Source organism: Brachionichthys hirsutus, chromosome 1, assembly GCF_040956055.1.
Source record: "Brachionichthys hirsutus isolate HB-005 chromosome 1, CSIRO-AGI_Bhir_v1, whole genome shotgun sequence".
Classification (NCBI taxonomy): Eukaryota; Metazoa; Chordata; class Actinopteri; order Lophiiformes; family Brachionichthyidae; genus Brachionichthys; species Brachionichthys hirsutus.
Window position 1 is genome coordinate 12,095,709 of NC_090897.1, and position 21,032 is coordinate 12,116,740.

General features: G+C 42.6%; 3 protein-coding genes across 5 annotated transcripts; all 3 read left to right on the forward strand.

The window, feature by feature from the left end:
* Window positions 1-928: 928 nt before the first annotated feature.
* Window positions 929-1,174, forward strand: ctxn2 (cortexin 2). The gene has a single exon (XM_068760449.1). It carries the CDS (start codon window positions 929-931, stop codon window positions 1,172-1,174), a length of 246 nt encoding a protein of 81 aa, XP_068616550.1.
* A 5,659-nt stretch (window positions 1,175-6,833) lies between these two features.
* Window positions 6,834-17,079, forward strand: slc12a1 (solute carrier family 12 member 1). Its single transcript, XM_068760427.1, has 26 exons — window positions 6,834-7,085; window positions 7,719-7,859; window positions 8,121-8,196; window positions 8,687-8,782; window positions 9,038-9,177; window positions 9,261-9,371; window positions 9,458-9,569; window positions 9,693-9,820; window positions 9,984-10,068; window positions 10,252-10,409; window positions 10,498-10,605; window positions 10,717-10,840; window positions 11,007-11,108; window positions 11,564-11,719; window positions 11,815-11,914; window positions 12,799-12,910; window positions 13,205-13,345; window positions 13,985-14,091; window positions 14,220-14,302; window positions 14,879-15,004; window positions 15,425-15,553; window positions 15,746-15,857; window positions 16,027-16,113; window positions 16,268-16,397; window positions 16,521-16,588; window positions 16,685-17,079. The coding sequence occupies exons 1-26, from the start codon at window positions 6,834-6,836 to the stop codon at window positions 16,818-16,820; spliced, it is 3,120 nt and encodes a 1,039-aa protein (XP_068616528.1). The 3' UTR covers window positions 16,821-17,079.
* A 469-nt stretch (window positions 17,080-17,548) lies between these two features.
* Window positions 17,549-20,397, forward strand: dut (deoxyuridine triphosphatase). 3 transcript variants are annotated; one of them, XM_068739677.1, is made up of 7 exons: window positions 17,549-17,725; window positions 18,328-18,484; window positions 18,721-18,812; window positions 18,983-19,027; window positions 19,123-19,197; window positions 19,618-19,688; window positions 20,266-20,397. In XM_068739677.1, the coding sequence occupies exons 1-7, from the start codon at window positions 17,614-17,616 to the stop codon at window positions 20,320-20,322; spliced, it is 609 nt and encodes a 202-aa protein (XP_068595778.1). In that variant the 5' UTR covers window positions 17,549-17,613; the 3' UTR covers window positions 20,323-20,397. The 3 variants fall into 3 exon arrangements, with proteins under 3 accessions (XP_068595778.1, XP_068595785.1, XP_068595793.1); XM_068739684.1 differs by having other exon boundaries at window positions 17,549-17,686; XM_068739692.1 differs by lacking the exon at window positions 17,549-17,725 and having other exon boundaries at window positions 17,756-18,484.
* The last annotated feature ends 635 nt before the right edge of the window (window positions 20,398-21,032 follow it).

Genomic DNA, 21,032 nt, shown 5'->3' on the forward strand with positions numbered 1-21,032 from the left:
GGTGAGACGTCTGCCTTTTCTCCTTCAAAAACGCTCACCAGAGAGAGAATCTGTCGATGCGGTCTCTCCGTTTCACCCATCCCCGCTCTCTCCTCTCCATCTTCCACACACAGGCATAGTTGTGCAGTGTCCTCCCCGTCATCCCACTTCCTTGTCTGTCTCTCTGCTGATTCCCCTGTCCTGTCTGCGTGCACGCTCCTCCGACCCCCCCACTCAGGCCACCTGCTGCATATGCTCATATGTAAGATCAGGGCGGAGAAGAATGACATGGAGCAGACTGGGGCGACCGCACCAGTTTAGTGGTTACGTTTTGCTTTCTTGTCTAATGGAATCTCACTGTCTGACAGACATCGACTCACACTCAACAGGTAGCGAGCCCCCTTCTCAGCCATACATGCATAATATTCATGTGATGCGATGCTTTTATTGCCTCCTCACCACTTTGCCTGTGTTTGAAAGCTGGCCATGCACTGCGACACGCTCTAATTCCACTTTAGAAACTGTAACCCTGACATCGGCCAAATCTATTTCCCTGCAGTCTCCCTCACTCTCACGCTCGTGTTTGCCTCTTGTACATTTTCTGCAAAATTCCCAGTGGGGCAGAGTGAGAGAGCAATCGAAGCGAAGTGTTTGGACATCTCCTTGATACCCCGTTCAAAAGAGGCTATTTTTAGATCTTGAACCCCTCCTGTTTCTTGGTCAGCTCATTTAAAAACATTTGCATTGGTCCCGCATTCTACTCTTTCCCATATCAGCACCGATTCCTCACAGCCTTTGCGGCGTCTGTCTTATGCGAGATGATAATCAAATAGGTTGCCAGGCAGCACTAACCCAAAGCCATCATGTAATCACTGTGCAGGTAACATGCAGGCTTTGAAACGCCTGAGCCTATCAGAGGAGAGATGAGGCACCTAGATGTTGGCTTACCATGTGCAGCGTCCACTACAACCACTCCCTTGCTGCCATGAGCGGAAACGACATGTTGGCGCACGCCCTGACTCTGGAGCAGAAGACGGCGTTTGCCTTTGTGGGGATGCTGCTGGTGTTCCTGGGGCTGCTGATAGTGAGGTGTTTCAGGATCCTGCTGGACCCCTACAGCAGTATGCCCTCCTCAAACTGGGCTGACGGCATCGAGGGGCTGGAGAAAGGGACGTTTGAATACGCCCTTACTTAGCACAGGTCAATCCACAGACGTCCTCGCAAACAGAACTTCCTGCAGAATGCACGCACAGGGGCATGAGAACGCTTCGACCCATGCAAAGACATCCAAGCCACAGCCATGCACAACCATTGCACTTGACACGGACATGCCATTAATTAAGACATCCCCCAGGGACTGGAGATGTGTGTTGTTTAATATGTGTATGCTCTTAGTTCAGAGCTACTGTGGAGTCTGTGACCACACGTCTTTTGTTGCGTATGCATTTGAGTGTGTGTGACGCAGATGCTGTGACATGGTTTTTTTTTTTTTGTCCTTTTCCTGGGGAGCGTGCGTTTCAGCTCATTGGTATATAGACGGATATGTCTGAAGCCCCCTTTAACCCACTCCTACGAGTTAGATGTCCAGAATGATTGTCAGGAAATCGGGTCCAGAGAGATTATCCAGACATAGTTTGAAGACTCAGGGACAAGACTTCTTATGGGAAAACAGAGTGCCCTCTGCACACCAGAGCTGTTCTGCACAAAGGAGGCCTGTGGTCAAAGGAAACAAATTCTGCAAATGATGATGATTGATTCGTGGACCACCACTCTTTCATTCTAAAGGTCGGCTGATGCGGTCAAGACAAATAATGAAGATTGTAAACTGGAAAGGACTCTCTTACTCAGCGCTGCTCGTTTTCTAATGGGTAGGACGAACATTCCCTACCTGCCTGCGAAGGAAAAATTCACATGGATAACAGGGGCGTGATGTCTGTCAGCACCTGAGCATCTTTCTCCCTGTTGTCAGCTACCCTCACCCCATCTTACTTGTCCCCTTCCACACAGACAAAGGAAGACAGGACAGTCCTAAACAGAGACTATAAAACGGCGGACATTTAAAGTATTGGGTGTCCCTGTGCTAATTTATAAATAATACGGTCTATGGTTTCTCCTTAGTGCTGTGGATCTGCCTTACTGTGACCTTCAATGGGTTTATGTGCCTTCATCTAGAAACATCAGAGCACCGGTTTGTGTGTGTCTGTGTGTGTGTGTGTGTGGCATATCATCTCCTGACCTGTTGCTTGTCCGGCTGGTGGTAGAGATTTCTAACTGACACAGATTTGATTCAATGATGTGAAATAAATCGAATTTCAACACTTTGCTTTGGGTTTCTGAATGCTATCGTTGAAACTTTTTCTTTTCATTCAGCACATGATGAGTTGCAGATTGGAGGTGCAGTTTGACTGTCCATCAAATTTTTTAGCATCTACATTCCAAGGTTACCAAACCTCAGTCATATTACTCAGTTGTCTATTTAGATGTTTGGGTTTTTTTCAAACCAAAATAATTGCTTAGTTTCCATGGAAACATGGTGTTTTATGTATCTCTGAATGGTTGTCATTCTGTCTGTAGCTTATTTCTAATATACCTTTTAATATTTAGATTTTTGACAAATCGTTTTGGCCTTTTTCAATTCATGCTCAATTTCAAATGGTTAGTCATCTTCTTCATAGCATGCATGCGATAGCGCTATACTTGAATGAAAAGATAAAATGTTAACAATAATACAGGCGGGATCAGGCGTTTTTTTTTTTTTTTTTTTACAGTGCCTTGTGATACGTGTGTAGGGTTGAGAAAGAAAGGAGCTCTTGTGTAGTACAGAAAAGGACACGCTCTGGCATTCACTAACAGTCTCATAGTGATAAGGCAGGTCTTGAAGAGCATTCATAGAGCAGAACACCGTGACACACACATCATTCAACAGGAATGCAATCATTATTGCACTATTGTCTCCGTCACCAATGTGACATCCTTATCTGGAATCTATTTTTTGTGGAAAAATACCCCCGTAAAAAAACACTGCCCTTTTCCTCTTCAAACTATAAATCCACTGATCTCGGACGACAACTTGAGTTCCAACTCGTCACAAGGATCATAAAGCCATGAAATATGATCCAATGTTTCTGTTTTGTGTTGTATTTTCATATATCTGAAGGCACAGGTCTTTTTAAAATCCTTTCAACTCTTCTGTGGAGCGATGGCGGAAACCAGCTGTCGTTCTTCATACTAGACGAAGAATTATGAGGAAACACTTTAAGCACCTTGAACAGGACCGACAGCTACAATTACCCTGTGCATGTATGGGCATCCCTTTACATTGGCCTTCAGGCAAGAGCAAACAAATAATTGGAAATAATCTGAGATGCATCTTTAAGTTTTTTTCCTTTCTCTGGAGACACGGAAATAATAATGATACCACTATCATTTGATCAGATGATGGCTTGATAAAGAGCTAAATCCAGAAAAGCACCTTGAGAAGCAGCTCATTCTGCTCATAATTGGGTTTGCACCATCCACATGGTGATCTGGATCATCATCAAAAGGTTCTAAATTGTTCTTCGTGTCTTCATACACCAACCATGAAAAGTAAAAGTGAATCAGAGTTGATGTGTATTTTTAATTGATGGAGTTTTCAATGTTAAAATGTAATATTTTTTCCTGACCTCATTCTGGATCCAATCCAATTGCATGATAGTTCATATGAGACCCCTTTATGACTGTGATTTATTTGGGTTTTTTTTTTGCAGATAATATAAATCACATTACAAAATGTGATTTTTTTTTTAAGCCTCCATTTTAAGTAAATGGAAAAATCCGGATTTTGTTTTGTATCCAGACTGGCATCTGGATCGCTCTCAAAATGTAATGGGATCTAAGTTAGACCGAGACCCATCTTCAGATTTATTTTCATCAAGATCCGTCCGGCAGTTTTTCCATAATCCTGGTAACAGACAGAAAAACAGACAGACTGGCAAAAACATAAGCTCCTTGGGGGAGGCAAGAACCAGAGTGATTAGAGAATCTTTGTTAAGTCTTGGACCAATGTGTCAGCTGAATAGTGAACCTTAGCTTTTGCTGATTATCAACCATCAGGTTTATTGCTATTGATCTTCGGACCACATGGTATGCCCTTGATTTATTATGATAAGAGAAGACACAATAGCTTTTCTCATGGTAAGCTGTCCACACACTTTTAAAGGTGCCCCGTTAAACATGCCATCAATGCTAGAATTATTTAAGCAATTTCCAAAATTTTCTTCAGGCTTTCAGGTCAGTGAAGTCGTGAATATCTTCTTTTATTTAAAACAAAAAGCTCTGTTTTTTGATGGAGCCTTTATGTCACATTTTGGTGAACACTACACAGAGTTTTCCACCAGATATAACTGAGATTTCTGCTGCAGCAAATATTACCCAGAGGGCCGAAACTCATTTCCGCTCTTCACATTCCTGCACTGGTTGCCAGATGTTCTAAAATGAACTGCATGGAGCCAACTTGAAAACTCAAGTTAGATCCCTTATATCGAATTATCAAACCTGAGCTAAAACTGTGCTGGAAATGAGAAGTAACTGAAAAGTGCGCACACACAAACTGGTCAATTATTACCTATCATGCCATGTATTAATGTTTTATAACAGTTATTAATGATTCCAAACCTATTATGTTTGGATATTTATTATTCATTAACTTGAAGCTGCATTCAACTATGAATATCCTTGTGTTGCTTTTTGCAGGTTGAGTTTCTTTAAAATTTAAATAGACATGATAAATGCTGCATTTCTCAATATAACAATTGATCAAATTGTATCGATAATACGATAAACCAATTCACAACAAAGGGGATCAGCATAATGTTGCATTTAGTTAACACACAAGAGAATTCCATGCAGAAGATTCTTGAATATGAAAGGAAAACACATCTATATGTGTGACTAATTAGAAAAAATTAAATAGTGGGTATTTTTCAGAGGGCAGAGCAGTCCACAGTCCAGTCCTCTTGACTTTGCTTTTGTCTTGTCTCCAGGCTGTGGGACGGTTAGTACATGAGGATCTGTGCAATATAATAAAATTATATTGTGCAATAATAAAAAAAGAATGAAAGTGAGAAACCAACGGGCGAATGTTGAATTAATCTGTGATCATGGCCATTATATCTGCCACCTTTTCACTTCCTGTTCCACAACAGGCGCCTCTACTACCCATTGTTCTCCCTTATTTTCCACATTCATTAACCCCTTGAATATAATTCTTGCATCTTCCTAGCACACTACCTAGCCTCAGTCAACACCTTGCTATCTCTATCCTTATCCACAGTAATCCAAGTTCCAGGCTTGTGGCCGGCACAAAGGAGATGCTGGCTGTGCTACCCTAGCTCCTTCTAACCGGTGCTACCGATGAGGCTGCATTGCTCAGGATATGTACTCTGACATGCAATACATGCAGAACATAAATAAAGTCTAGTTGCTCTTGTAATAAGGAGAACACATCTCAATCTGATGCCCAGACTGTGGGCGATTCAGTAGAGTCAGAGGATCTCTAGCTGCACTGAGACGACTGCAGATGAGCATGAGAGAAGACCTCTTGTTTCAAAACCAGTCAGTCACCATCAGTTAAAACGACCTGTTGCAGCTTATTAAGACAGAGACAGAGGCAAGACGGCAAAGAAGAGTTTTATTGCAGCAGCTCTTAAACTGCTTGTGGAACATTGTCTTCAGTGTGACTCAGTCAGAAATTACTTTTGGAGGAAATCTTGTAACACTGAGTACTGAAACTGATAAGCATTGTGCAATTGATTGCTTCCTTCCAATCCACACATGATAAACACCAGTGGTTGAGTATTTTCCTAAGCCTGAAATGCAGCCAAGGTCAGAATGGCAGTCTTTATCTCACCTTTTGCTCTATGCATAAATCTTCATGGTGCATACGTAATAAGGAAGTTTACCTGTTAAGAGGTCTTTTAAAGGCACTTGAAAAGTCATGTGGCCGTGGAGAAGTGCCTCTGGCATGTTCCCGTAATTCATAGTCTGATATTAACTCTCATTTATCCACTGAATTTGACATTTCTTCTGTGTTTCTGACAACCTTTTGGCAAAGTGAGTCATTTGAGACATATATTAAAACCATTTTCCAAGATATGAGAGACAAGCTTTCACTCTTGTTATCATGCAATTTGTATGACAACATCCAAGGAAATGTATATTTTTCTATCATCCCAGATTGTCTTTTTGTTAATGAATGTCTTTTCTTTTTTTTTTTTTACAAAAGATGCAACAACAGACTCTGTAACCTTGAAATTATAGTTAAAGGGTTTTCATGTGGATGTTTCCCGATGATTCATCAAAGGGCCCACAGGTCTGAGGAAATACTATCCAAGCTGCAGCCACGGAACACAATGTGCTGTCGCCTTGCACTTCAGACAATGATATTAGTAATGAATTCAAGCAACTCAGGCAATAAGCGCCTTTATCTCTCTTTTGGTGTTTATGACTTGGTTAATCGTTAAGCAATACCTTTATGTCCCCTAGGAATGAGCAAGGACATATCTGACACCCCTCTGTCAGTTTTCTGAGGGTTGATCCAGAGAATTAGCCAATAGCTTGCCGCCAGTATATGACCCTGGAATGAAAGGTATAAAGGTAGAGCATTTGAGACAAGCCAAGCTTATGCACAAGACGTTCTGAGCAGCATAGGACATCTCTGTGAATCTAATAACCAGTAAACCAGTAAACGAGGAGACCCCTGCTCCAGTAGATCTACAGCTCGGCTCTTTTTAAAAACTGCTAGATGACGGAAGACTTAAATCCTGTACTTCTGTTTCATCCTTAAAATCTGAGAATCCGCACTAGCATTCCTGATGGAGAGGTTTAAGCCTAATGGAGGGGAGCATGTCAATGCAGCGTACGATCCCACTCTGGATCAGCCTCCTGTCTACAACGACGTCTCAAATGGGGAACACCGCACAGTGCGACCCTCAGTAGCCAGTGCTTTCGGTCATGACACCCTGGACCGGCTGCCCCACATCGACTTCTATCGTAATCCAGGCAGTATGAGTGGCCACCGGGCGGTGAGGCCGTCCCTGCAGGAGCTCCACGACGTCTTTCAGAGGGTGACTGCATCTTATTTTTTCTCTTCTTGTCTTCCTGGTTATAGTCTGCTTAATTTTCATCTCCTATTAGGTGTGTCTCTATTTTATTGTACCTTCTGCAGACAATATTTCACTCATATTTATTTTTCCTCATATGTCCCAAATTCAAACCACTGATTCCAACTGCTGTCTTTTTTTTTTTTTGCATCCAGAGCAACACGGGTCATTTATTTGGTTTCCAACAGTGTGAATTGAGGTATTACAGCCAAAGACAATGACTTTCAACATCCATAGTTCACTCAATAAAACTCGACCTAAAGACTTGTGAAGCCGCATTTTTAGTGCTTTTTATTAGGCTGTTATGCGGCCTTCATTGCCAAAGAGAGGAGGTTATAGGTTATGTGGGTTTTATAGGTTGAACTAGATTAACGTCTGCAAACTGGCAACAACAGGACGGGGCTTACTAAAGTCAAACTAAAAAAACACTTCTACATCTTAATGCCAAAATAGTTCAACAGAATGCATCAGAACAGTGTTCCTAATTCACATCAGGACATGTGTATTGGGTGTGTATGTGATAATTGAGCTAAAATCAACATACTCTGTGCTCATGTTTCCTTTCTCGTATATATTTGCCTCTACGTTGTCCGACAGAATGGCGCAATCTCTGTGCCAGACACCGTGGAGGACGATGGCGAGGAGAGCAACGGGACCCCCTCTTATGATCTGGAGTCTGCCGTTCCCCTTGACAGCAACAGAGGAGTAGTGAAGTTTGGCTGGATAAGGGGTGTCCTGGTGAGTGATATCAGGTCCTATAAGCAGGATAGCGCTACATGACCGTGACCTGTCTGGGGGAGGGTCACCAGAACAAAGTGGGGCTAAGTGGGGCTTTCAAACCTTACAGTGAGAGAGTGTTGAAATGTTGACATTGTTTAGTGCTAGTTGTGTCATTTCGCAATTCAGAGACAAATGTTTCTGTTCAGCAGTGAAATGGAAGCTATGGTGACAACATCTACATGTAATCTGGATTTAATCGTATGCCCCTGTCTCCCACAGGTCAGGTGCATGCTGAACATCTGGGGTGTCATGCTATTCATCCGTCTGTCCTGGATTTTTGGCCAGGCAGGCTGGGGTGAGTGAAGAAAGCCTACATGCCGGTCACACAGGACACGTAGGAATTCTGCGTCCCCGAACCTGAGGGACACTAGGAGCAATTAGACAGTTCTAATCGTCCACTCATTAACAGCGAGCGATTGAATTCCGGCTGAATCAACCAAGCTGGGCTTTGTGAGCTCCTGTAATGATCTAAACTAGCTGAAGGGGTGATTCTAAAAGCACAGTGTGAGTGCGTGAGCCAGGGAAAGTGACACAGAGATTGCGCAAATGGTTTCAGGAGTGTGTTCATTGCTTAAGAACTTATCGATCGGCAGCAGCTTTTGTTTGAGCGGTGAGATTAAATGGTTTTGAAAAGCAGAAAAAGCTGCAGGCAGTGTTGAGGGCAGCTCCAGCAGACAAGTAACTTGCATGAGAATTGTTTAGGACCGATCACATCTGTGTTTTTGCCTGTGTGAGCAGTTTGTTAAAACAAACGACCATCGTGAGCGTAAATGTGTGCGTTGCAGGTCTGGGGATTGTGGTTATTCTTCTCAGCTGTGTGGTCACCGTCATCACTGGCCTCTCCATGTCTGCCATCTGCACTAACGGCGTGGTCAGAGGAGGTAAGAAGACGGGAACGTTGTGAGTCCAACCCATGAAAGCCTTTCACTGAGGACATGCAGAGGGAGCGCCAACGGTTTAAGCATTTCTGAACGAGATAGAGCAAACTCATCCTGACATCAGATCTATCACTGAGACAATTGAATGACACGTCTGCAGAGGACACGGGACTCGAAGGCTGCGTCTGAGTGTCACGTCTGGTGGCCTCCACTCTGCTACGCAATTCAATCCCGCATGTTTGACACTTTTTATTTCAGGAGGAGCATACTACATGATCTCTCGTAGTTTGGGGCCAGAGTTCGGAGGGTCCATCGGTCTGATTTTCGCCTTTGCCAATGCGGTGGCCGTGGCCATGTACGTGGTGGGATTCGCCGAGACCGTGGTGGAGCTGCTAAAGGTACGTGACGTTCGCGCGATTGGGCGACTGCAATAAGAACTGTGGAAAGGTTCACTCACCTGTGTCCTTTCTGCTGCATTCAGGAGCAGTCTGCCATCATGGTAGATGAGCTCAATGACATCAGAATCGTCGGGGTTATCACCGTGGTGCTGCTGTTGGCCATATCCGTGGCTGGAATGGAATGGGAAGCCAAAGTAGGAAATAGTATATCTGTGTCTGGGCTTGATGCATGGAGTAAAACCTTCCACCATCATTCTAATGAATTATTCTATCCCCATAGGCACAGATTATTCTACTCATCATCTTGCTGGTGGCCATAGTGAATGTATTTGTAGGAACCGTCATTCCTGCAACCATGGATCAAAAATCCAAAGGCGTCTTCAATTATAATGGCAAGACAGTCTCTCCAAAAATATTTCAGTCAAATGTTTACTCAGTGCATTTACTTTACTTTTATACCTCACATTCTTTCTCTTTCCCGCTTATCATTTATCATACCACCCTCACACCTTCAGAAAAGATTTTCTTAGAGAATTTTCCTCCGGATTTTCGAAACGGGGAGACATTTTTTTCAGTCTTCTCCATCTTTTTCCCTGCCGCGACCGGGATCCTGGCTGGAGCTAACATCTCTGGTGACTTGAAGGTAATTTATTTTATATAGTGTTCAAATGTAAAACAGGAACAAACAGCTGCGAGGAGATTGTATCAGAAACATCAGTGGAAAAACTTCATTTAATAATTTACATTTATGAATATATTTGCGCTCACATTTTGTTTTACGGTTGAACACACATGTTGATTTCCAGGATCCCCAGTCGGCCATACCTAAAGGCACTCTGTGGGCCATCCTGATAACGGGTATCACCTACCTGGGTGTGGCCGTCTGTGTCTGTAAGTGCAGTCCTCCCTGAAATGAAACTCCAAAACAACTGTTTATTTTAATATTAAAGCATTAGAACTTATTCCTATTTTTGTTGTTGTTTTTTTAGCTCTAATTTCACGAGGATGTTTGCAAGACCCCCCCAAAAAGAAAGTATTAAGCAATGCATGTGTTTTTCTCTTTTAACCGTCCAGCTGCCACTGTTGTCCGCGATGCCACAGGAAATCTAACTGATCTTGTTACTCCTGGAGTTCCGTGTACCGGTCCAGCAGCGGCCGCCTGTGAGCTTGGCTACAATTTCTCCTCATGTGCAGTGGAGAAATGTGAATTTGGCTTAGCAATCAACAATCAGGTATATGGCCTATCGAATTCAAAGCTGCACAGAATTTATTTTTCTTTCATATATATTTACTGCTACCCTCTCCTTGCTTCTGATTCAGGTGATGACCATGGTATCCGGGTATGGTTACCTCATTATTGCTGGGACATTCTCTGCCACCCTCTCATCAGCCCTGGCATCTCTTGTCAGCGCTCCCAAAGTCTTCCAGGTCTCTAAACTTAGCACAACTATAGCTTTTCCTGACTTTTCCCAAATCATGGGTTTTATTGACCCCCTTCAACAGTTAGGTGATTAAGGTGCTAACCCTGCCTCTCCTCAGGCACTCTGTAAAGACAACATCTACAAGGCCCTGCACTTCTTTGCAAAAGGGCACGGCAAGAACAACGAGCCAATCCGCGGCTATGTGCTCACGTTCCTGATTTCTGTGGGCTTCATTCTCATTGGTGAGTTCAACTGATCAATGTGTCATGACCGATACATCTTAACATCTTCACAGCACACTAAAGAAATAACCTCAAAGATGCATCTCAGGCTTTAAATGTGCGCATGCATTCACACCTGTGGAGTCTGAGCAGAATTCTAACTGAGCCTTTCATCGTGTGTTCGTAGGTAATCTCAACGTCATCGCTCCCATCATCTCAAACTTCTTCTTGGCTTCTTACGCGCTCATCAATTTCTCCTGCTTCCATGCATCTTATGCTAAGTCTCCAGGTGAGTGGCTACAGAGGGGAGAGCTATATGCCACTAAGCTGGGGTAATGATACAAACATCCATCTGTTGATATACCCCAGTACTTGGTGAAACATGGTGATCGCAAAAAAAAGCACCTTATTTTAGTAACCTACTGGTGTGAAAGTTGGACTTCCAGAAGACGGACATAGTAGTGGTGGATAAACAACAAATGGCATGATAGATGTAGCAATCCCGACATCAGGGGAAAAGAACACGGAAACCTCTAGAAATGCCAGGTGCTAAAGGAAGAGCTGCAGAAAATGTGGAGAGTGAAGGCAGCAGTGGTGCCAGTAGTGATCGGGTCAATAGGGGCAGTAACCACCAAGCTGGGTGAATGGCTCCAGCAGATACCAGGAGCAACGTCCGACATCTCAGTCCTCGGGACAGAGCATGGTTCTATTAACACGAGCTTTCTCCTCTCATGTGCTTCTCAGGCTGGCGGCCGGGCTACAAATACTATAACATGTGGCTCTCCCTGTTGGGTGCGTTGCTCTGCTGTGCCGTCATGTTTGTCATCAACTGGTGGGCTGCTCTGCTCACATACGCCATTGAGATTCTCCTCTACATTTACGTCACTGTCAAGAAGCCAGGTGAGCAGTCTGTTGGCCCACGTGTTTTTGAAGTGCGTCCACTGGTGCCTGTGTGCAGTAGAATTAACCAGCAAGGGGACCCTTTCCGTCTGCAGATGTGAACTGGGGCTCGTCTACGCAGGCGGTAACGTTTGTGAGTGCAGTCAGCAACGCCCTGTCTCTCTCTGGTGTGGAGGATCACGTCAAGAACTTCAGGTAAAAGTAGATTTATAAAAACACGACAAGTCAAATGTTTGGGCAAAACTTCTCATTTAGTAGTTTTCTTTATTTTGGTGACCCTATGAATGAACACATATGGAATTAGGTAGTAAACAAAACATTTGAACTGGTCTCAAGTCCACTCCTCGTGTTTCTTGGCCCAAATAAATCCCTTCTTCTTGTTGCTTTTCCTCAGTAGTGGGCCTTTAGCAGCTATTTGACCATAAAGTCCTGATTCACTCGGCCTCCTCTGACCAGTTGATGCAGAGATGCGTCTGCTACTAGAACTCTGTGTGGCATTTATCTGGGCTCTAATCTGAGGCGCTGTTAACTTGTGATTTCTGAGGCTGTTGACTCGGATGAATTTATCCTTAACAGCAGAGGGGATTCTTGGTCTTCCGCTCCCGGGACGGTCCTCGTGTGAGCCGGGTTTGTCTTTTGTGACTGCTTTTGGGGATGCGTCCAAAGATTTAGCAATTTTCCTGACTGACTGGCGTTCAGTTCAAAGTAATGATGGACTGTCGTTTCTCTTTACTTGGCTGATTCTTCCCATAATGTGGATTCTGACGTGAAAACCATTTAAGGTGACAACCTCATGATGCTCATTGAGAGAAGGCCAAGGGTTTACAAAGCTGTCATCAAAGCCGGGGGAAGGGGGGGGGGGGGGGGTTCTAAATATAAAACATATTTAGAATTCTTTCAGAATTTTGTTTTCTTTGCTTTCTTTGTTTCATGTCTTCAGTTTGGAGCTCCAATGTAAAAAGTAATAAAGAGAACGATAAACCATTGAAGGAGACGGTGTGTCCCAACATTTGACTGGTGCTTATTAGGTCATTTCTGTAACAGCGTAACATGTCAACATTTTCTCTCTTGTGTTTCAGGCCTCAGATCTTGGTGCTGACCGGCTCAGCCCGAAGCAGGCCAGCCCTTTTAGACCTGGCTCACTCCTTCACCAAGAACTATGGGCTCTGTCTCACCTCTGAAATCTTTGTGGTGAGGTTACACTGACAGGATAGAAAAAGTAGAAATAAATCTTTATTATTTATTTAAGCATTAGCATGCTGACTCCACATTCAGTGCACATGAAGTCAAATATAAAGCACGAATTTGGAAATTTGGAAGCCGTGGCCAGAATTTCCAGACACTGGTACAAATAACCGTTCTGGATGCCTGCGACTGAAGTTTGGATCCATTTGGGTGATCTTTTAGAATGGAACAGGTACATGTGGGAGCACCTTCACACTCTCAAATCCATTCATTGACATCTTTAGGTTGTGTTTTCTTTAGGGCCCAAGATCGGAGGCCCTGGAAGAGATGAACGCTGGAATGGAGAAGAACCAAGGTTGGCTCAGGAAGACCAAACGCAAGGCCTTTTACACCGCGGTGGCCTGCGAAAACTTCAGGGAAGGAGTCCAGGCCCAGCTGCAGGTCTGTGTCATCATGAGCTGCTAAACATTCCTTCAATGTGAAGAAACTGAGAAGGAAATAAAAAACCAGAACCCCCACCAAAAAAAAATCCTTCAAATGAATGTGCAAACTGAGAGCTTTGATCACAGAAGATTGGGGGTATAAACATGATAGAAACAGGGTTTATTGTCAGATTTCTTCCTCACAGCACTGAGTAATCTATCGCTGTGTTATGACTTTGGTCAGCACCTGTTTTAAATCTCAAACCAGGTACTTAACGTAGAAGGACGAAGGGGAGAGAGTTAATGAGGAGCAGGAAAACAATCTTATGACTCGCGCTATCACACTTGGGAGATAAGGCCACGGTTCGTTGTCCGGATTTGTTACTTCAAACAACACAGCAGATTAAAAGCTATAATTTATTAACACTGCTTTGGATTTAGTCTTTTCAGACAGAGTAAGTTCTGCCGAGTCATCTGTTCATAATTTCTGGCATAAAGCAGCTTCACTTGCATCTTTTTGAGGGCATTTGTCAACTTTTTTTCCCAGTTGACGATGACTCCATGTTTGAAAGCCGCAGGGTAACGTGATGCCTGTTGCTCCAGTGAACCAATGCTGCGTTCCATGTCTCTGCTGTGAGCGCCATGTCTTTCTGCACAGGCCTCTGGTCTCGGCCGTATGAAGCCAAACATATTTATGATCGGTTTCAAGAGGGAGTGGAGGACAGCGAGCGCAGAGGCAGTGCAGAATTATGTGGGAATGCTGCAGTAAGTCACTAATGAGCACACACACATACAATGAGCACACAAATGATGCATCTAAATCAACTTAGATTGGAGACATTTGTGTTGGACCCATGCATCTATTATTGTCATTGTCATTTCCTTTTCCACAGTGATGCTTTTGACTTTGACTATGGCACGCTGGTTCTGAGGATAAATGAGGGGCTTGATGTGTCACACCATGTTGAGGCAGAAGGTCAGTGTAAGACTATTTTTAGACAACAATGCTTTGATGTGGCAGCTATCAAAGTTGACTAGACTTATACTGTCCAGTTCAGTCCATGATTACCATCAGATGCAAAACTTTAGTGAACATGAATGATCCCCTAATAGCTTGGGAAACCACCTCAGGGATCAAGAGGTTCCGCCGCAGCAGCACAACAACAGTAATTAATAGGAGATATTTTTCAAGTAAGCTGCGCAAATGTAGGTTAAGCTGAAGAATGAAGTGCGAGCAGCAACAAACAAGCAGCCTTAAAACAGAAGCTTAACGTAGTCTGGACTGAACTACAAACATAATAATGAATGTAATAAAAAAAAAAACCTGCGTCTCTCACAACAAGCTGCAGCCACTGCCGACAATAAAATGGCACTGACATGCCACGGTACTTTGATCTGTAGATTACAAAGTATTTTTAAAGGTCATAGCGCCAACAGATAAGATTCTAACATGACTAGCTGTTTACAGCTGCACCTGTTGAGCCCTTATCAAAGGCAATCCCAGCTAATGCCGCACACATATTTACAGTCCTAAAATGTTTCTGTCTTTTAGAGGAGATGATAAAGGCAGCAAAGGAGGAAGAGGCGCTGGACAACGAGATGATGTCAAACGGAGGGAAGTCGAGAGGATTGTTCAGGAAGGCCCGGATGTCTTCTCAGCAGGTGCTCACAACGAGAGGTACGCCTCCAAAGGTCGTGGCTCTCTGTGGGTCGGCGCCATTGTCAGCTGTTTAAGCTAAGGGGAACTCGAGAGACAAGCATCGAGCTCAGTCTTCTCTGAGATGACATACGTTTAACAAATTCAGTGAACGGCAAACGTTTCTGGAAACCACATTCCCACTGAGATCAAATGGAATCAAGCGCTCCCACTTCAGATGCCTCTGATGGGTGGAATCCAATCATGTGGTACATATTGTTTCAGTTTGAAGAGCATCTATATAAAGCTTGCATCCTCTCCTTCCTGCTGATGTAAAGTCAGCTCTTATTGATTATTTGCACTATTTTTTTCTTCATCTAACTGATTCTGCACGTTCGCTCCTCTGTTCCTATACTGCTGCATCCAGCTTTCAGTTCTTGCATCCTGTTCTTTCTTTCTCAGTGTCAGTGTGCAGCCCCCCGCCCCCGCATGTTGCCGAGAGCAACGAGAAGCTGTTGGAGGCAAGCGCTCTGTTCAAGAAGAAACAGCCTAAAGGCACCATTGATGTGTGGTGGCTGTTTGATGACGGCGGTAGGTATTTGCCTCCCCCCACCCCAGCAGCCTTCTCATATAGATTTTAACAGATGTGTGACATCTCAAATGTTTAAATGCATTTCAGGTAATAGTTTATTATTATTTTTGTTCTGGGCTCTCAAACAAATGTGAAAAGCAAAGACAGTGTTCGTGTATTTGAAGTCACTGGTTTTACATTCCCTTTGTCAGGTCTTACCCTGCTACTTCCCTACATCCTCACCACCAGGAAGAAGTGGAAAGACAGTAAATTAAGAATCTTCATCGCCGGGCAGCCTGGACGCAGTGAGCTGGATAAACAGGAGTGAGAGTGAAAAACAAAAAAGTGTATTCCAATAGCAATTCCAGCTTAATGTTTGTAATGGGCAAATGAATTACTTCACAGGAGGGTATTTAGCATTAATTGAAAATAATGACTAACATTTACATGAAAGTTAATCAGTGTGTACTCATCTGTTTTGTTTTGTTTTTAGGATGGAGTCTCTGTTGCAGAAATTCAGAATCAAATGCTCCGACATCAACGTCATTGACGATATCCATCTCCCACCCCGCTCTGATAGGTATATGCATTTTATCCTTTCGTCATCACAGCACAGCAGATGGCGCAACATTAATAGGAACATATCATCGCGTGACAGTTTCTGCACAGCTTGTGATCAGGAAAGGTCGACTGTTTTCCCCGTTGATCTCATCCCTTCGCCTGTTCTGCTCCAGCCTGAAGACGTTAGGCAACATGATTGAGCCCTTCCGTCTGCACGCGCCTAAAGACTCTGCTCAGGTCGAAGCCATCCAACAGCAACCCTGGAAAATCAGTGACGAAGAGCTGAGCTCTTTTGAGGAGAAGGTAAAAGTGGCAGAAGTGTGCATATATATGTTTGTGTATATATATATACGTGTGTCTGGTGTTGCTGCGGTGTGTTAAACAGACAATATCAGTGTTTGAGAAATTACTGCTGCTGTTCTACAGACCAACCTCCAAGTGCGTCTGAATGAGCTGCTTCAGGAAAACTCTAAATCAGCCAACCTCATCATTGTGTAAGTCACAACAACTTGTTGCCTGATACAACATGTTTGATTCCGCTTCAGAGGAAACATTGTCTGACATAATCTCTAAATGCACGCGCCCTGCAGGAGCATGCCCATCGCTCGCAAGGAATCCGTCTCTGACTTCCTCTACATGGCCTGGCTCGACATTCTGACAAAAGACCTCCCCCCCACCGTGCTCATTAGAGGCAACCACAAGAGTGTGCTTACCTTCTACTCCTGAGCACTGCCTGAATCAGTCAGATTGGTCCAATGAACAACAGGCAGACGCTCAGAAAGACATACAGAACTGTTTTCAGTGGTTACACTGATAAACTCTGTTGCCTGCTGCTGTAAAATAAATGTACATAGTAGATATCTACGTGGATATTTTCCATACAAAATCATCTCATAAGTGATTGACAGCATCCGTTGTTTTAAGCTGTGGTAGCAGTGGTTTGATTTATTTTTTTTAAACCACGGCTACTATCTATATCTATCTATATAACTATATTTGTTATGCTACTATCAGAGTAAACTTTTTGTTTAAGAAAAATTGAGTGAAACACAACAGTGTAAAGCTAATAATTCTGTATATTGTAGTGTATTGTCAGTCTTCCTATTTAAAAATATAATTGTGATTACCCGAAATAAAGACTGAATAAAATGTTTGAATTTCAGATTCTTGTCACTGTCTTTAATTGTTTTTTTAATTCGAGTATTTAAATTTCCTAAGTAACCTCTATCTCTAATATTAAATGCACAGTCGGCCGAAACGCAAGCGTACCCCATTTTCCGAAAATATGAAATTCTGCACTTTTACTGTTTTTTCTTTTTTTTTGCACTTGTGGTTTATACGTTTCTTATTATTTCTTATTAGTTATTGCAGATACTCACTAAAATTAGAATGGGTTAAATTGCAGTCACCTCCGGTCTGCAAGAAAAGGGGAGGAGTTAATTCAGGGCAACAGCTGAGAGGACGCTTGCGTCAAACTAGCCATTAGCTTAGCTTGCAGACGACGTTAGCATTAGCAACCATGATGACACGAACGCTGCGAGTGCTTCGATATCTTCGGCGACAATGTTCAGCGGCTACTCCGCGTCTTTTAGGTGGATATTTTCATAGTGAAGCGCTCACTCTTAACAAAGGCAAGCAAGAAATGAGTAACCCCAGTAACATGTCGAGTGCTTATTGACGTTAGCTTTGAAATACTTTGTACCTATGGATTTTGTGCAGTATTATTATGTCTTTTGTCCCGAACACATAAGCGCCAGCGCCACTTCTGCGACATTGTGGTATGGTGCAATGCGGAAGTGAAGTGTCTTTGAACGTTCCGTTAGCTTTAAGCCTTTTGTTTATCACTCAAACCTCGCGAGACTCTATGTGATCTGCGTGGTGACGTGGTTGTTGACGTGTTTCCAGAGAAAAAGAAATATCGTGTTTAATTAAAAGATTTCTCGCGCTATCTATTATTTTACCTACACACTGTATCTGAAAAAGGCTTCAGAAGCTATTTAATTTTATTTCCTAAGATTTTTGCGGCGCAGCGTTCGAGCGTGCGTGTCGGAAGGAGGGGCTAAGGTTATGTCACTTCCTGCGCGGGAATAAATTCAAACGTCTTCCCTATATAACCGGTGGAAGCTTTTACGCGGCAGTTTTTTGCTCTTCTGATGAGAGAAGGTTTATTCTCCAGTCTGTGAACGCTAGTTAACATCTTTAACTGCAGCTTTTACCAATATGCCCGTCCTAGAAATTACGGGAGCGACAGCAGTTTCTCCATCAAAGAGGGCAAGAACAGAAGCAGTGCCTGCTGAGGAGGGAGCCGTCCTCAAATTTGCTAAACTTTCTGAATATGCAACAACACCTACCAGAGGCTCAGCTAAAGCAGCGGGCTATGATCTCTACAGGTTGGTGTATTTTTTTATTTTTTTTTACTACTTTTAGAATTGTTTTTAAACATTAGGCCTTAATGTGAAATACTTAAACCAGCCTTTCACAGAGTTACTTTTTAAAACAGGTTAAAATGAGTATGTTGTTAAAAGTCCTGCTGTCAATATTTGCTGAAATGTTCCCACAGAAACTGAATCCTGTTACTGTTTACGTGTCTGTTACATGTATGTGATATCTTTTATTAATCCATCAGCGCATATGATTACTCCGTTGGTCCAATGGACAAGACTGTTGTGAAAACAGACATCCAGATAGCAGTCCCTCATGGCTGTTATGGGAGAGTGGGTGAGTGTTTGAAATCCTGCTAGCCTGGTTAGTCAGGTTTTTAATCTCCTTTTCTACATTGTCTACCTTTAGCTCTACATGGAAAATTCCAGCTAGTTTTTTTTTTTGCATATAGATTATGTTATATAATTGGCTTAACAAGAGATCATAACTGCTCTTATTTCTCTCAGCACCGAGATCGGGACTGGCAGCAAAGAACTTCATTGACGTTGGTGGTGAGTCTCTACCTACTTTACTTGCATATGAAAATCCAATATAATTTCACCCTTGTACTGTCAAATCATTTTTATTTCTTTCACGTCCGTCTCAGCTGGAGTTGTGGATGGAGACTACAGAGGAAATGTTGGCATTGTGCTCTTCAACTTTAGCAAGGAAACATTTCACGGTAAGGCATATCATCACTGGAATCTATTATCACGCTTTTGTCCACGATACCGGCGATCCCTCACTCGTTCGTACATGTTACACATTTGGTGTGACATTATGTAGAGCTGTAGTTTATAGGCTTTTTTCTAAACCATCGCTCAGTTGCATGACAATGTAATACATGAGTGAAAATTGTCCCCCTAAAAAAGAAATATTAACTTCAGATGTTCTCCATACTTCTGTTTTTATCAATTTCGACTGATTGTCTCTGTCAGCAGTGTACATGTGAAATTACTAGTATTATTTGGCTGCTGTAGTTCTTTTCATGAGTTTATCAGACTGTATATAAAGACTAAAGTTTATGAATATATGACATTTTAAAAGAAATCTCTGGCACTGAAAAGCATTTAATTAGTTTCATTCACTGTTTTCTTCCCAGTGAAAAAGGGTGACAGAGTTGCTCAGCTGGTGTGCGAGAGGATCTGCTACCCAGATCTGGTGGAGCGAAAGGTACATCTGAAACTAGCATTGTGTTTGTTACATGTTGCTAAAATGGCGTGTTCTTTCTTCCTGAAGTTTACAATGATAAAAGGCAACTGTTTTGTTAACCTGATAGACGTTGGCTTTGCTGAGTCCTTCTCTGTTCATAATGACTGTTATGCTAACACTAACGGCGTCACAAGCCATTTCTCCCCCTCAAATCTGACTTAATTTACTTGATTGTTCACATTCTTTTGTTTGTGTGAGAGGATCAGCACCATAACCCTTCATTTACAAGGATCGTAACGAACAATAGAAGATGTCATTAGTATGCCACTTATCAAAATGAGCAGTATAGGCATTTATTTCATGCATTGTTTGCTGTGGTGACAAAGACAGTAGTGTTATGATGAGCTGTCGGCTTTTTAGGATGAAGACGAGAAGGCAACTCTTGGGATTTCTTTTAAGCTTTTTCCCATTTTATTGAATCATATAAATGTATTTTAGTTGTTGCGCAGGAAATCTATTTGGTGTGTGGTTTTACTGGGTTTTATTACATGTTTACGTCACTAGATTTGTCAATAATTAAAATGCTTGCCACTTCCAGACACTTGACGAGACGGCGCGAGGTGATGGCGGTTTTGGATCGACTGGGTGCAACTGAAGTCTCCAAACAAGAAATGGTGTAAATCTTTTAAATATGATGACTCGTTCTTAATAAAACATTATTATTTTTGTACTTTGAGTCTGGTGTTTTTACTGCACGTTTTCTTCTCTTGTACCTGGTAATGGTTCTGAGATAAGTCTGAGCACTGAAAAAGATTTCCACATTGCCACATGCGGGCAGCACAGGATAAGAATAGGGTTAACAGAACAGGGTTAAGTCTGAGCACTGAAAAAGTATTCCACATCGCCACATGGGGGCAGCACAGGATAAGAATAGCATCAGGGAGGCCAAAGGGAACTGGAACCTCTCAGCTGCACTTGATTCTACTGTGATGGCATTAAGTTGCTCTAAAAAACATTCAGTTATCATTTTACACATCCTAAAGATATCTAAGAGATAGCTGTTTATTTGAAATCACTTTGCCATAATATTGCCTACATTTCTTTTTTTTTTACACATCCAGGCAACAATTCCTTAGCAGTGTGGATTCAGACTTTTTTCTTTTACAGCTTGTGATAGTGAGAAAGACAATATTTGTTTGCGTCTACATTTATGGTATGTGTAAAACTGTATGTGAAAAATAATGTACAGCTTCTTAAATCTTACCATGCATCAAAGTATGATCTGGACCAAAGTATTTCTGCTCTGTTGTAGAATGTTTAAATTTGTACAGCTCATGGAAAATGAACGATAATGCAATGTTGCAT